At 41.3% G+C, this 15,544-nt stretch overlaps 1 protein-coding gene across 2 annotated transcripts; it reads right to left on the minus strand.

Annotated features, from left to right (window-relative positions):
- Positions 1-534: 534 nt before the first annotated feature.
- Positions 535-11,634, minus strand: BUB3 (BUB3 mitotic checkpoint protein). Of its 2 annotated transcripts, none has more exons than XM_028119983.2 (8): positions 11,525-11,634; positions 10,882-11,076; positions 10,277-10,346; positions 8,337-8,488; positions 5,577-5,735; positions 3,773-3,950; positions 3,087-3,303; positions 535-881 (listed from the first exon to the last, which is right to left on the minus strand). In XM_028119983.2, the coding sequence occupies exons 2-8, from the start codon at positions 11,074-11,076 to the stop codon at positions 872-874; spliced, it is 981 nt and encodes a 326-aa protein (XP_027975784.1). In that variant the 5' UTR covers positions 11,525-11,634; the 3' UTR covers positions 535-871. The 2 variants fall into 2 exon arrangements, with proteins under 2 accessions (XP_027975784.1, XP_027975783.1); XM_028119982.2 differs by having other exon boundaries at positions 535-2,110.
- Between the last annotated feature and the right edge of the window lie 3,910 nt (positions 11,635-15,544).

Raw genomic sequence — 15,544 nt, forward strand, 5'->3', positions numbered from 1 at the left:
CAACCAAGTGGTTATGACTCTGAAAAGCACATAATCGCACTAAAGAACCAATGCCATCAGTCTCTGGCTATTACATTATTTACCATCCCAAGGGCTTCACTTTGATTTAGCGTTTGATGGATAAGTACAGACAGGTCTGTCATTTGGCTCTGTGTGTGCGCGTACAATGGCCGCATCAGCACAGGGATGTGTGAGCCACATGAGCCCTACTGCACCAGCACCGGGAGAGCCCTGCCAAAGGGCACCCGTCAGCTGCCACACTGTCTGTGCCCACCCTGTGACGCTACACAGTTGGCTCAAGGGCCCTGCTGATCCAGCAAGAGGGCATGAGGGAAATGGCAGAACTCCAACAGATCACTTTAGCCAGGACTGAATCTCCAACGTACACCAGAATAGACATAATTAAACGAGGCAGTGTGGACTTAAAGGTAAAATGTCATCCCCACCAGGCCCTTGATGAAGCGAGTTTTGCTTTACAGAAGCCTTTTTATGAAGTAAATTACATTAATTACCAACATTTAAAAACATCCAACATTTAAGGGTTCTGAATCTCTGATTTATTAGACAGCATGGAAATAACAGGTTTAAATTATTTTACAAAAAGAGCTCTAGCTGCTCATAAACAGCAACTGGGCTTTCTGGGGATAAAAACAATTCTTCAGACTACCACACAAGGACACAAAGACTCCTCATCCTATACAGTCAGCATGAAAGGGCACACAGACAAGTTTTTTGTTAAGACAGAAAACAGAGAAATCCACATACTAAATAAGGTGTCCACAATGACTCTAACGCATCCCTTAGGGGATAAGTATGTATTTGTAGGAAGCAAAACAAAGCTTTCCATAGAGAAACCACTTTCACGAGATGATTAGGTGGACCTGCAATGAAGAAAATACATTTCAAAAGATGGTTCAGACTTACACTAAGTTTTCACTGAAACACTTAGAAAATAAAAGACCTTTCTCTGTATCAAAAGAATTTCTTAAAAAACATGTCATGGGTAAATTTCAGTAAAGGTCCAAGGCCCATCCAAAACATACATTTGCAAATAATATAAATAAAACACCCAAGTTTGACCACAGAAATACTATTTGGAACTAGCTAGAATAGGCCAAGCTAAGTTCGTGTTCTGCTTCAGGGCATTACATTAAAGTGAATCTCATTCTCACTATAATTTTTTTCTTTTTAACCTTAATCACCAGCGGCTGGGCAACTGAAATGGACATGAGAACTATATAAATGTCAGAGAAATATGTAAACCTTGTTAATGTTTCCAAAAATTCATTTAGAGATAGAAACAGGTCCAAATAGATGCCTGTCTAAATGTACTGCAATTACGTTACAATTATTTTTCCAAATACACAGATATGCTCTGTCTTTTCTCAGCTCATTACTGACTCAAACAATTTGCCCTTCTGGGATCAATTGTTTGCTAATAAATAATTGTTTACAGTCACAAAATGAAGTTAGGAGGTTTTCTTATTAGTTTTCCTTCTGCACCCTAATAAGATTGAAAACTAGCTGATTCCCAGGAGTCTAACCTTAACCTTGCTTTGTTGAACAGCCCAGGAAACGATGAACCATCTGCTTCGGAAAATAATGGACGGCCAAGAGGAAATACTGTTTAATTGTAGATTAACCTCCTCATGAGGCAGTCTGAGGCAGCTTTCGAATTAGCAACTACAACCAGCAAAAGAAACAAATGGCTCGAGAGCCTTTTCCTCCACCATTTAAGGTCCAGAAAGAATGCAAAAGGATTTTCATTACCTATATTTATTTACAAATATGTATTTCCACAGTGGAAACAAAATCAAGGTCAAAACTGATTCTCAAAAGTGTAATCACTGCCCTCCAATTTTGTTTGCCCAGAATACCCTTAATGCAACAAACCATCAACCATCTCATGCACTTAAAAGTGTTCGTTTAAAAAAAAAAATCAATAAAAACCTCTTTTCCATTATTTTCAGGTTCTTAATAATATTAAAATTAATATATTTCCCTGGTTTCTTTGTTAATAGTAATAAATCCACCATTGGGGAGTACGAATTGTTTTATTATCATCAACATGGCACTTAAGTAAATGAAATCTTGTCAAGTACATGGTGACCTACAAGTTCAAAAGAAAAAAGAACAGCATGAGATCAAAATGGCCGGCCAGGACAAGAAACACAAAAGTGAGAGATTAAATGCAAACACAGCCCTTTATCCAACAGGCCTCACATGCTAAGTCTTTGCTAATGTCAAACCTGTAAAAGTATGCATGATATTGAATATTTAATACTCTGCCCCCTTTCAGGGACTCAACCAATTTAGCAAGGGTGCTAAACCATTTTAACTCAGACAAGTAGAAGAATCCTGAACACATTCAGTCATTCCATATTTATTGAGGCCTGGGTAGAGAGGGACAGAGAACAGACAAAGACCCCTGGGGGCAAGTATTTTATGGTTTAACAAGAGCCTAAGTATCGGTTTTCCCTCAGGCCTGGTGCAGGTAATTAAGTAAAGAGCTTTGCCCTGTTGATACCAAAAAAATGTAAATCGTTCCTCTCTGTTAACAGTTACAACCAAGAGCCAAAGACAGCTATAAAAATTTCAAAACTACGGAAATTTGCTATTCCAGGCGAGGCCATATTACTCTGGGTTTCCAGTAAGACCTGAAGGTCATTCACTTTGTGTAAATATTAAAGAAACAACCTCTGTGGAGAGGAAAGATTTTTGGCAGTTCAAATTCTTAAATATCTTAAACAGAATTTGCTAAAATAAATTATTCTTGAATTCCTCAACTTAATTTTGAAGCAGTGAGCTAGTAATAACTCCAGAGATTCAAATAATAGTGCCTATTCAAGAAGAATGAGAGTTTGACATTCTTCTCTACCAAACAACTAGGCACAATTTTATCCATCAGACGTCTATCAACCTACGGATATTGAAAGCTTGGGGAGAACAAGATAAAATCAAGTCCGACCCCACAGTCAGCTGTAATATGGAGCAGGCATCAACAATGCTATTCATGAATTTAGAAAAATTAATAAATCCTGGGTTGAATGCAAGAAAAGGCTCAAATACAGGTGAAGCATACTCACTTGGGTTTTGTTTCTGCATCTGTCACTTGGCGAATGAAGATACCATCTTCAGGATGTTCTGTGTCATCCATTTCATACATATAAGACGATGCTATTGCGAGCGTGGTCCCGTCATTACTGAAGGCCAGGGATGCAATGCTGGTGGGGTACCGATGGAACTGGCACAGTCGCTTTTTGTTAAATGGATCCCAAATGTTTACAAATCCATCAGAGCCACCTGCAAGTCATTTCAAAAGAGGTAAAACGGTTCTTAAAAGCAGGTACAGAAAAAAACCATTATCCCTAATGGTTAATTTTTAAGGTCACAGAAGTTACATTTTCCCCACAGATGATAAAATTTTTACTTCCTAAACATCAGAAAAAGCAAGCACAATTTTTTAAAAACTCTTCCTAAGTGCAATTAACTGTCTAATGTTCAGTTAAAGCAAAATTGTTGGGGCGCCTGGGTGGCTCAGTCGGTTGGGCGTCCGACTCTTGATTTTGGCTCAGGTCATGATCTTGGGGTTGTGAGATCGAGCGCCACGAGCCCCACGGGGCGCTCTGCGCTCAGTGCGGAGTCTGCTTGGGATTCTCTCTCTCCCTCTACCCCTCACCCCCTTTTCTCTCTACAATTAATTTAACTGAAATAAAATAAAGCAAAATTGTTATCTCAACGATGTGATGTAGGCACACGTGCTATACTATACCTGTAGCAAATGTATTGTGGATGTTGTGAAAGGAAATGGCATTGACTGGGTAAATCTGCTCGATATTGTTCTCCTTTAGTCTGTGACACTTGAAGGCATACTTCTTCTTCTGTACCTCAGGGCTTGGGTCCAGGTACTCAACTGCCACTCGGCCTTCAATGGAGCTCAATACATAACCCTGTCAAGAGGGAACCAGAGGACAAAAACGGTTACTCCAGCTTCCAAAAACAAGGCACTAATTCCCAAATTCAATCTGCACTAAAGAGGATTATTTCAGAAACTAAAGTACAGCCAGGTTTTAACCAGGTACAGGTTTTAAACTACAGTAACATAGCTATGACCAGTCCAAGAGTTAAAGAACATTTATACCCGTTCTATAAAAAAAGAAAAATAAGGCTATCACATCTAGTAATTTTGTCAAATCTAGACAAGATTTTTAAAGTGCTTTAGTATCATTTATTTGTTGTCTTGTCCAGAGGGGGCTCAAATTTGTGCTCTGTGCCTCTTCACCTCCAACAACTCTTAAGAACTGTGTGTCCTTCGGCGGGGGTGGGGGTGGGGTTATCAATGATCCGAATCAACTACAACACCAGCCTTCCGCCTCAGTCATTCTGCCTTTTGCATTTAAGTACAGCATGGTGAGTTCACACACAAGACAACACAGGTTTTCAACAATGTTCAAAGTTGGTTTGCCGTTTCAAACCTTTTCTCACCTTTCCTTGAAAAGACAATATGTCAAAGAAACTAAAGGATATGATATTATGAACCCTATATTTTATTTATTTTTTTAATTCTAAAGGTATGAAGAAGAATTATTCCTGGAAAACTACTTGGGGAGAAAAAAAATCAGTGAAATCTTAAAACGTCCATCATCAACTAGAAACATGTACTAACAAAGTTTTAGACATACGACATAAAAATAATATTTATAAATACAAGGATATCTTATCATCACAGTCAAATCTTTAAAAGTCACATAACTGCAATGCCTTATCTTCAATGGAAATTTACAATTTCCTGAGAAAAAGAACTGTGATCACCATTTGAGGTACCAGCCTTTCGAGATAAAGGGCCAAGAGAATAACTGACATAATTGCATCTAGCTCCTCAACCACTAAAGGATAGCATAAGATTTCAAAGATATCTGCCGTTTTTAATGACTTTTCCTCTCATAAAATTCTTATAGCAGCTGACACCACCACCAACTCTCCTTCAAACTTTAAGGATTTGAGGGGAAAAGAGGCTCACTAATAAACAGGGCAATCTTGTTTAGCAGTGATGATGGGGAGGGGAACCCACCCCATGTTTCAAGAGGTAGTCATTACATAAGGATCAGCGCCTTCTCTAAAAAAAAAAAAAAAATCCAAGTTCTGCTGTCAGACCAGCTAAAGAACTCTATTAGTATCAGAGTTACAGAGGCAAAAAAAAAAAAAAAAGAGTACAGCAAATTCCATAATCCTAAATCTCCAGATTTAAATTTGAATTCACCCGTTTGGTAAACTGAAATATGTGCAAAACGCTCCCTGATTACCATATACCTGTCAAGCATCCTGGACCAAGGAAATCAGAAGACCTCTATTCAAACCACTGGTAGGTTACTTAACCTCTCTGAACATCAAGATCTTATCTGAAACTGGGTTAACACACTACTCTTTAACACAAAGCTGTTGAAAAGGTAACTATAGCAAATTCTAAATCAGTACTCAAAACATTTTTTAAAAAGCAAAGCTTTAAAAGGCAGTGACCAATGAGATGAGATCTTATTTTCAAATTCGCAAACAGGGGATGGGGAATATGTCAGTACCTGCTTGTTTGGAAATGCCCGGATGCAGCGAGTCTGGTACTTGAGGCTGGACTCCCGGCGCTGTTGCACATAGCCCATGTTCCTTAAGTCCCACACCAGCACTCTGCGGCCTGCAGTGCCCACAATCAGCCGGTCTCCAGACACTGAGAGGGTATACACCTTTCAAGAAGACCAAAACTTACTAAAATCCACCTATTTGCCTAAACAGGCCGTTTAATCCCTGAAGAAGTCCACTAACTGTGAAACCATAAAAGTTGGCTGATCGGGTTCTCAAACACAGGTATTAAATTTTAAATGCTACAGTTACACAAACCAAGTAATGTGCACAAAATAATCAATCCAAAATATTCTTAATACTTAGCCATGTATCATATAATGTACATTCTAATTAATTCTGCAAAAACACTTTTGAGACTTAATTCTCTTGGTTACTGAAACAAATTCAATTATTAAGCAATTTTTCCAGCCCTCCTGTTTCATTTAGTAACAATGTAAGTGTAAAAACTACTCAAAAAGGAGATAATAAAGTCATAAAAACAATTCAAGATACCTCTCAATAGGCTTCTAGCTTTTCATAAAATAATCATTTTCCAAGTTATTTGTTTATGACCACCCTTTAAAAAAAGATTTCATGTTGTTAACTCTAAAAATCTTGATTTTCTAGCTGTCACAGTGAATAAAAAGGCCTTTCCAAGAAGAATGAAGGAGCCATCATTAATTAGCTGCTTAGTTGCTTTTGGTGGCATATGTACTCAAAATTAAAAGCCAAGAACAGTGGTCTGGCATGTGACAAAGCACATTCTTGTGCCTTGATGTCCTACTAAACACTCAAGACAAAGTTCATCTTTAGTGAAAATTTAAAAAGCATCTTCTCCCTTACAGGCATCTATTTTGCCCACATGATGCCCTTTTTACAATATTAAAAAAATTTCCATATAAAATTCCTTTATAATCACAGAATTTCCTGCCAGCAAGTATTTCAAGTGGTTTGTTTTCAAATAGCAAATTCAAGAAAATAGTGCCAAAATGTATTTTCCTGATCACATTAAATAATTTTTTTAAATCTAGACTTCAGGCATAAAGCTGTACTCTGGTTATTTCAACTAAGAAGCAACTAATTTAATCTGAGTTAATATTTTAAAACCTGAAGAATCACTATTAAAAAATGAAGAGAGCCCATGGCCTAGTAAGACATCTCTTTAACATTCAGTAACTAAACCACAAGGTTAGTAATCACTAACGTGTTAACTATATACCACCACCCCAAAATACCAAGTTAGGTTTAACAATACAACAACCCAATAGTCGCAGACTTCTGACCTCAAAATTCAACAACTAATTTGACTAAGGGAAAAATCAGGAATTAAAAAGATTCAAAACAGCAGATTTAACATAAGCATATTTAAATAACAGAAATTCGAGATCTACCGCAGTTTACTCAGAAAGCACAATGTTTGCAGAAAAATAGAAATTAACCTCAGACATGTGAAACGCCAAACTTAAAAAACACAGAATCCAGAAAGAGATCGATTTATAACAGTACAATCAGATTGGGAATTTTATCTTAAATCTTTACTATACAGGTGACACACAAGCTTCTAATAGGGCTTTCTATCCCCGCTGATCGTAAATCATGTGAAACCACTGTCATGCTACTGACTAGGTATATACATTTATCAAAGAAAGTATTAAAAAAGGTGACATAATGAACCTTGCTGAACCAATAAGCAGCTTGATTCAGTGTGGCTGTCCATTATACTATATTCTGTCAGCAATTTATCACAGCTCTTAACATGTTACATACAACCATAAATCAAAACTAGAAACAATGCAATTATTTTATTCTGAACAAAGGTCTTGCCAGGAGTAGATTCGACTGTGATGTGACAGAAATAATGGCTCTTTGGATGCACTACAGTATATAATGATGGCTAACAGGAACTGAATAGTATATTTACACTAAGGAAATAGACTCAAGTGAAGGATACCTTCAAACTGCTAAAACAATCAATCTTTAAAATTAACTACCACCTGATAAAGTCTGATGAGGCTACAGCAAGAATGCTCAATTACACTTTCATTGTACAGATCAAAAGATCAGAATAATACACAAAGTTTCAGTTTTAAAAAAGCTTTCTTCAGGAGAGCCTTCAAACGACATCTGTCAACATTAAAAATAAATAAATAAATGGCAAAACCCAGGGAATATAGGACACCTTTCTCACTAACTTCAACTTCAAAATAACCCATTCCACCCTCTTAACAGTCCACTCAAATGAAACCTCAGGTCATAAGTGAAAATGAGTGATGCTCTGTCCCACTTCCTGGTTTGGGCATGTCAAACCCAATTTAAGGCAATCCAACAAGTCTTTGCTAAATGACTTCTCTGAAAAGGCATTGAGTTGCTTCTCAGTCCCGGGATTTAAAGCATTAACAATACAGAGCAGTGGGTTTATTTAAGCCACTACTATCCAGTACAAAGATGACAACAAACAGAAAAAAAAAGCTGACCCAAATACCAAAATCCAATCCCTTTGCTTCAAAAAGAATCAACTTTTTTTTAAGTAATCTCTACGCCCAATGTGGGGCTCAAACTCATAATCCCAAGATCAAGAGTCGTGTTCTTTACTGACTGAGCCAGTCAGGCACCTCTCATCAACTCTTAATTAACCTTCAAATTCAACACCATATTCATCAAACGTGCATCAAATCAAATCACCCCAAAGATTATAATTTCTATTTTGAATGTAAAGAGCCTACCTTTTCAGGCTGAGAGAAGGTCCCTGCATTACAAGGAGTTCTGGGATCCCACAGTTTAACTGTCTGGTCCCAACTCCCTGTCACCATCACGTTCACTTCAGGGCAGTATTCAACACATCTTATAGGGGCATCATGGGTTCCAACGAGATTTTCTACAGGGGGAAAAAAAAAAAAATCACCCAGCTTTACTACTACCTCCACTAAACAAAGATTCCTCAAGTGAACAATAGAAGGAAACACTGATTAAACTGTAATGAATCGGCTTCCACCAACTCAATGAAAATGTCTGCATATGGAAAAATTTCTACATGACTATAAATAGTCATCCATTCCTCTCTGTTCACCTTACAATGCATAGTTTGATTCACTAACGTGGTACATACCAAAGGCTGACTTGAATTTCACATTACATTAAATTGGTGGCATATCTGTTTTTTTTCCCTCATTTGATTCTAGATTCCTTAAAATCAGAAACCTTGTTGAACGCCATAGTTCTGACTTTATCTACTGCAGGTTCTGATACACGGTAGGTACTCAAATACCTGCTGAATGAAAGAATGAGTAGAAAACTCTGGTTTCCTGGATCTGGATAAAACTTACTGCATTAAAGCCAACATTTATAAGAAACTTATTTACGTGGCAACAGGATATCTGAAAGCTGGGGGATAAGGCAGGCAGGGAGTCTTATGATTAGTCCCCTTGGTTTTCATGGTGGGTCAAATTTCCAACAGACAATTTTTTTCCTTTCTATTTCAACTCTTCACACTATCTCATCCATTCATTCAACGAACATCTACTAAATGTCAAGTATGTGCCAAAATCTATGCCACATGCTAAGGATACGACAAATAAAAATATGTGATCCTGATCCTCAACCAGGAAAACTACCTGTTTAAAAAATATATCATTTAAACAAGAAAAAAAAGGACCTCATGAAGTTCAGCAATGACCTCCTGAGAATAAACAGCTAATTCCCTTAACTATGGTCTCCATATCAAAAATCTTTGTATTTCAGTGTTTTTTTCTTCTCAGTTTTCCAACAAATAGGACCCAAACCTGCAAGCTAACTTACTATATAATCTAACAAAACCAAATAGTTTTGCAGTTCTAAGTTACATGACAAAGTGACTTTCATGAAATAACCTCTTCTAAGTTTTTGTTTTTTTGACAAAATATTGTGCTCAACTTCTTTCCATTCTCCCATTGTCCCGCTAATGCTCAGCTAGTCACATCTCTGTGACTTGCCAACTGCTTCAAGTACATCTATACCTAATGTATGCAAGTACAAAAAAAATTTTTTTAACGCTCCAAGAGCTCTGTGCATTTGAGTTCCATTCCATTTCTGCTCTGTTCCAAAGTCACCATAAAAAATTGGTGAAGTCATTTCCTATCCAGGCCTCTAAGAAACTAACATAAAAAAAAAGTCATTTTATTATTCATTCAATAAATGTTAACTGAAGCATATTCTATGCTAAATCATCACACAAGCAGAATTAATACAGTAGCTGGACAGGACTGGCTATTTTATAATATCAGATTTTTAAAGACCTATCATCTTTCAGTCTGAACTAAATAAGCTCCTGAAAAGAGAACACTCAAACATCAGCACTGTCCCGGAAAATCTTAATGAGCAGTAGACTACTATGGGGTCCAGTCCACCTCTGAGGACAGGTACAGGTCACATACTTAAGGACAACTTCATGTAAATACTCAGAGTGGTGATCCTAATGGAACAAATTTACTGAGAAAGTACATGCATATTTTGTGATCAGTAATTTAATGGTTATCATTCAAACAAAAAAGTCTTAAATTGAAGCCACTATTACTTGTAAACAACTTGGGAACTAAGCAATTCAGGAACCACTCTTCCCAAATAAACATTTACACTTTAGTACCCTAGCTGAGGAAACAATAAACTGATAAAAATGTGCCCATATTACCTTGATCAGTGTTCAAATCATGCATTTTCAATTGATGGTCTAATCCCCCACTCCAAGCATGTGTTGGATCCTACAAAATAGAAGTTTCAAGTCATTCAAAAGTTATAGACGTTTACAAAGTGTTTCAAAATTCCTGTTTCTACAGCCAGCTGTTCACTTTATGCTCAGGATGATGTACACTGGGCTCTCACACACACAAAATAGAGCAAATAAGTGGTCACCAAAATAACAGCAAATTAAGGAAGGACTGTTCACCTCATTGGCTGCGAGCACACAGGTATTCCTATCTCCTAGGGAAAACAAAAAACCTTCCTTTTGATAAGGCAACCAAATTTTACTGTCTTGTTGTAAATTTCAAATACAAATGTCAGATATCCACAAAGTTTGCAGGGTTACTCTTTTTGAAAGAGGAGACCGTTTCCGCCGTCTGCATGACCCCAACCCCCCAAAAAACTGTATTTGGCTCAACACAGTGTTCAGGAAAATCTTAAGAGCTGGCCAAATAACTACCGACAGAAGCTTCTAACCGATACTGGTAGAAGGACGGTATCAACACAGGGTATCCTAAAACAAAGAGGGCAGGTGCTCGAACTGAGGACACCTACATAGAAGGCGCAGTCCAGGACGGCGCCGGTGTGCTGGTACTTGAGCCGCATGGAGTTGGCCGGCACATCGTAGAGGCGCACCGACGTGTCCCAGGAGGAGACCAGCAGGAACTGGGACGTGTTGGGGCTGAACTTCACCGAGGAGATGCCGTCCTCGGGTGGCTGGTTCAGTTTGAACTCGTTAGAACCGGTCATCTACGGAACAAGCGACCAGTCAGTCCGCAATGGTTCGGGGTGTTGGGCTGACTGCACGCCGCGTACTCAGGGGGTTCACGGTTAGGAGGTGCCTTACGGGCGCGCGGGGGGAGTCTTAGAGGGGAGGGACCTAGAGAACCTCGGCGACCCGGAGTCTGCGCCTGCGCAGACCCTGCGCGCCCGCCGCAGTCGGAACTCACCCCCCCCATCCCCCGCCGCCCCGTCTAGGTGTCCCAAGCCGCCCGGCCCGCGCCCGGGTACCCCTAACTGCCGCCCCCAGCATAGCCTGCCGCGGGCTCCCGCACCCCGGCCCCTCCGCCAGGCCTACCGCCCCGGACGCTCCTAAAATAAAGAGGATTGGAAGGGAAACGGGTTCCCCGCGGCCGGCTCCGACCTGGGATGTCACTAAAGAGTCCGCCCCAGAGCCCCGTCGCCTAGCCCCTGCTACCTTGGGCTCCGCTCAGAAACAACTTGGCCGCCGCTGACCGCCGCCACCACCAACCTCGCTTCGCTCCGAGCACTCGCGGGCTGGGCAAAAGAGGCGGAGAGGAAGCTCCAGCGTATGGCCGCCATTGGCTAATTTCAAACGCCAACGTCTCGCTCGAGGCAGCCAATTGGTCCGCTCGGAGGGCCCGGCGACGGTCAACCCAGCCATCTTGTTCCGGCTCAAAGGCAAACGGCGGCTTTTCCGATCACGTGGTCTCCCTTTATCACAAGGCTGAGGCACGGGTCCTCGGGAAGGACGAGGGGAAACTACAATTCCCAAAGTGCGCCGCGCCGAGGCTGAGCCCACGCTCTCTCCCGCCCGTGTGCAGCACGCTGGGAAATGTAGTTTCCTGGGGGCCGACGCCTGGTCGGTCTTCTGAGTAGTAGGCGGGAAAGATGCTCTTTCCAATTGGACCCGTGGCGCACTCCCCAACTCGGTCTCTCAGACGCAAGAACCCCATTTTGGTCAATACTTCTGTAGAAGTAAGTTATTCTCCCTTTCACCGGACATGCATACGCCCATGAATTTAACCAAAAATTGGAGTGGAAATATTTGCTCTAATCAATTGCATTACTCTTCCCTGATTTATTCTCATTTTCCTGGCGTTTCCACCCATTAGCCAGGGACTCACATTTTCCATTGTCTTAAGATCTATGGATATCATAAAAACTCATCCTTATTTTTACTATGCTTTATCCCTCCATTCCATCTTTCTGCAAACATTTATTGAGCACCCACTGAATACCAGGCCTGGTGAGAGCATCTGGGAAGATACATTAATCAGACAGTCCTTGCTCTCGGGGAGGAACTCACTGTCCAGAAGGGTGGACAGCCTGGAAAAGAATTACTCTGCAGTGCGTTAGAGCTCGAAAGCTTCTGTATATTTAAGCAGCGTCCTAAAATGACAGCTACAAGCTTCTCCCCATTCACCTTCCCACCCCAAAAACTCCCTAGAGTTGCAGGCTCAGTTTGCTCCCATTATCTGTTTCTAGACTCCTACAGAAATAGGAGAATCGAGAAGTTGCTTCTGGAACTTACTTGACCTCCATGAAAGAAAAGTAATTCTTAATCTATAACTAGAATGCTGTGACTCAGTTACTCTTGAATATCAAAAACTCATTGATAATTTTCAATTTAATCCATAGTGTAACCTCTTTTTCACTGCCTTTTGTGAAAAAAAAATTTATTTTATTATGTGATTTTGTATGAAGCGGGAGGAAATTGTTGGAGTTACAGTGTTTAACTTTTAAGGTATATTAATAGAGGAAAAGTGTTGTTGGTCTTTACCCATTCACAGACCCTACGCAGGTGCACTTCTTTTCAGGATTCTTGACACAATAAACACACACACAGTAACCACCCTTCTGCCCAATGTGTTGATATTACTGCTAAAAGAACAGAAACTTGCCCTCCCTCGTTGCCAATCCTCATACTTGGTTCTCTATATTTCCTCTTTCAACAAGTTAATGGTGAGGTTAAGAATTTTAAAATGTAGTGCCTTACCTCCCTTCTAACTTTGGCTAAATAATTTTATCTCCAAATAATTCTATTTGGTTCCCTCTCCCAGTTGTTTATTTAATTCTATTAGAGTTTCAAGATTCTGAGCATGAATTATCTGCTAATAAAATCTAAGTGTATTTCATTATACAGTGTGTGTATGATTCAGGTCCCTCTGGGCACGCAGTTGCAGCCGGACTCTATTCGAGTTTTAAGAAACGTCAATCTTTTAAATCCAGTTTACAGCCTGAAAAGGAGGCTGATGATTTTGCTGATTATTCAAATGAATTGATAGTCTTGAGATAGGAGATCTGGCCACAATGGAATCCTGAACATTTTAAATCCAAATGCAAAGTCGTGTGTGTGTGTGTGTGTGTGTGTGTGTGTGTGTGTGTGTGTGTGTTAACCCTCAGTTACCTGTAGGAGCAGGGAAGTCCCAGAAACTAATTACAGTGTTGGATCACCTTTGACTGCTAATTTCTGAAGTAGTAAAAGGACTGAAATATCCACTATATGATATCATCCCTGAAATCTTAAGGGCAAAATCACTCTGCCAATTAAGAGCCTAGAGTGGCTAGAGAAAACCACTTCCTATAAGATAAGTAAGCATAAGGAGGATATAGTGACCCGATACTGTTAAAACCATCATCTCTTGACAAAAACATAATCTATTGAAATGCAGACAATAATGAGATGGATGGAATATTCCTATACAAGTAGGTCCTTGAGCAAATTGGTTGTTTCAGCATGGAATATTCAAATAAGAACTTTAAGGGACAGGAAGAATTTAAAGTGGGTCATCTGGAAAGAAAAAATTCTTTGGAATAAAATACATGTACCAAATAAGTCAGAAGAAAACAGACCCAGTGTCACTTTTGTTTTCTCTCTGTGTCTATCCAATATTTAGCCTAGTTCTCAGCAACTTCTAGGGCTCAGTAAATATTTACTGAGTTGAACTCAGCTGGAATGAAATAAGCGGACTAGAACTAACTTAGCATCTGCAGGTGTGTTTTTGGATAACAACCCTCTGACGTCATCTTGAAAGAGATTGTAATTTTCATGAAATCTTATATGAGAAGAAAACAACGACCTCAAAATGAACAAGAGACCAAGCACTTAAGACAGAATACTGCGGGTCACATAGATCTGGTTTACAGATAGCCTCTACATTTTCATAAAATGCTGATAATTTCGATGCCTCTCGCCTCAGAGACAAGTCCGTCACGCAAGTGTTTTCCTTCTAGAGGATGAGGTCCGACCTCCGCCCTGCGCCCTCCCAGCACCCTTACACCCGCTAAGGAGACCTCGGGACCGGAGGCGGGAGGACCGGGGAGGTCTCCCCACGTGACACGGAACCATCGTCCTCTTCTAAGGTCCAGTCATCTTTTCCGACGTTTTACACGGAACAAGCGGCTGCGATCAAACATTGCAAAACTCTGCGATTGGCATGACACTCGCGCTGCTATTCTCTGGGTGCCGCGCCCTCCCAACCCGCGCGCGGCGGCAAGTGTTAGGGCACGGAAGCCGGTGGGCACGCAGGCCCCGCGCCGCGGTTCCTTTCAGCGCGACTGGCCACGTGCTTGCCCGTGACCCCTCCATTCAGCCACACACAATGCAAACTATAAACTATAAACAACAATCAAAAAGTGCGCGGGAGCGCCTTTGCCGCGCGCCTAGTTTCCAGACTCAAATCCCTCCTCAGCCGAAGTGCCGCCTCTCCGCACCCAGTTCCCGCGCGGCGGGGGACGGAAAACTGTGCCACCCGCTCGGGAAGTGTACGCGGCTGCAAGCCTGTCGCGCCAGGCTGGGGGATGAGCAAAGCGGGCTCTGCACCTGGTTCAGGCAGCGCCATCCCACCTGACCTTCGCCCTTGGAAGGAGGCGCGTGGCACAGGCTGGACCACGTCGCACGGCGCCCTGCTGCGGCTAAGCCCGAGGCGCTCCCAGTGCTGGGAAGATGCTCGTTCGGGGAAGGCAGCGCTTCAGCAGTGAGGCTCCCAGCCTTTGTCCCTCTCAGCGCGGGCTCGGGAGATGGATTCCTGCCCAGGTGCGCCTCAGCCAGCGCCAGGTCTATGGGCACCCGGGAGCGGAAAGGGGTGCAGCTCTAGCCCACGTGCCGCCTCGACGGCGCCAAGGTCCCCATCTTTAACCCCTGACCCCAGTCCCACCCTCCACGTGGGGCGAGCAGTACCTCTACTGCCTGCCGCACGCCTCCACCGAAAATCGAGAAAAGCCGCGCGTTAGCACGCACGCTGAGCAATCAATCTCAACAAAGTTAGCAACGATGCTTAAAATGTTTTATTTTTTTTCCTCTTTAAAAATATTTACAGATCTGAAATCTCCTCCTACCCATCCTCGGAACGAGGAAAACGAAGAGGCGTTGAGATAACTGTGCAAACACCTCGCTGGCTTTGGCCGGCTGTGTGTGCATGTACATACATACAGGTGTATATATGGGGAGAGGGGTGTACCTGGTTCTGTTGGT

This window comes from Eumetopias jubatus, unplaced genomic scaffold (genome assembly GCF_037043125.1).
Source record: "Eumetopias jubatus isolate StellerSeaLion01/CBP00866 unplaced genomic scaffold, mEumJub1_p1.0 scaffold_17, whole genome shotgun sequence".
Classification (NCBI taxonomy): domain Eukaryota; kingdom Metazoa; phylum Chordata; class Mammalia; order Carnivora; family Otariidae; genus Eumetopias; species Eumetopias jubatus.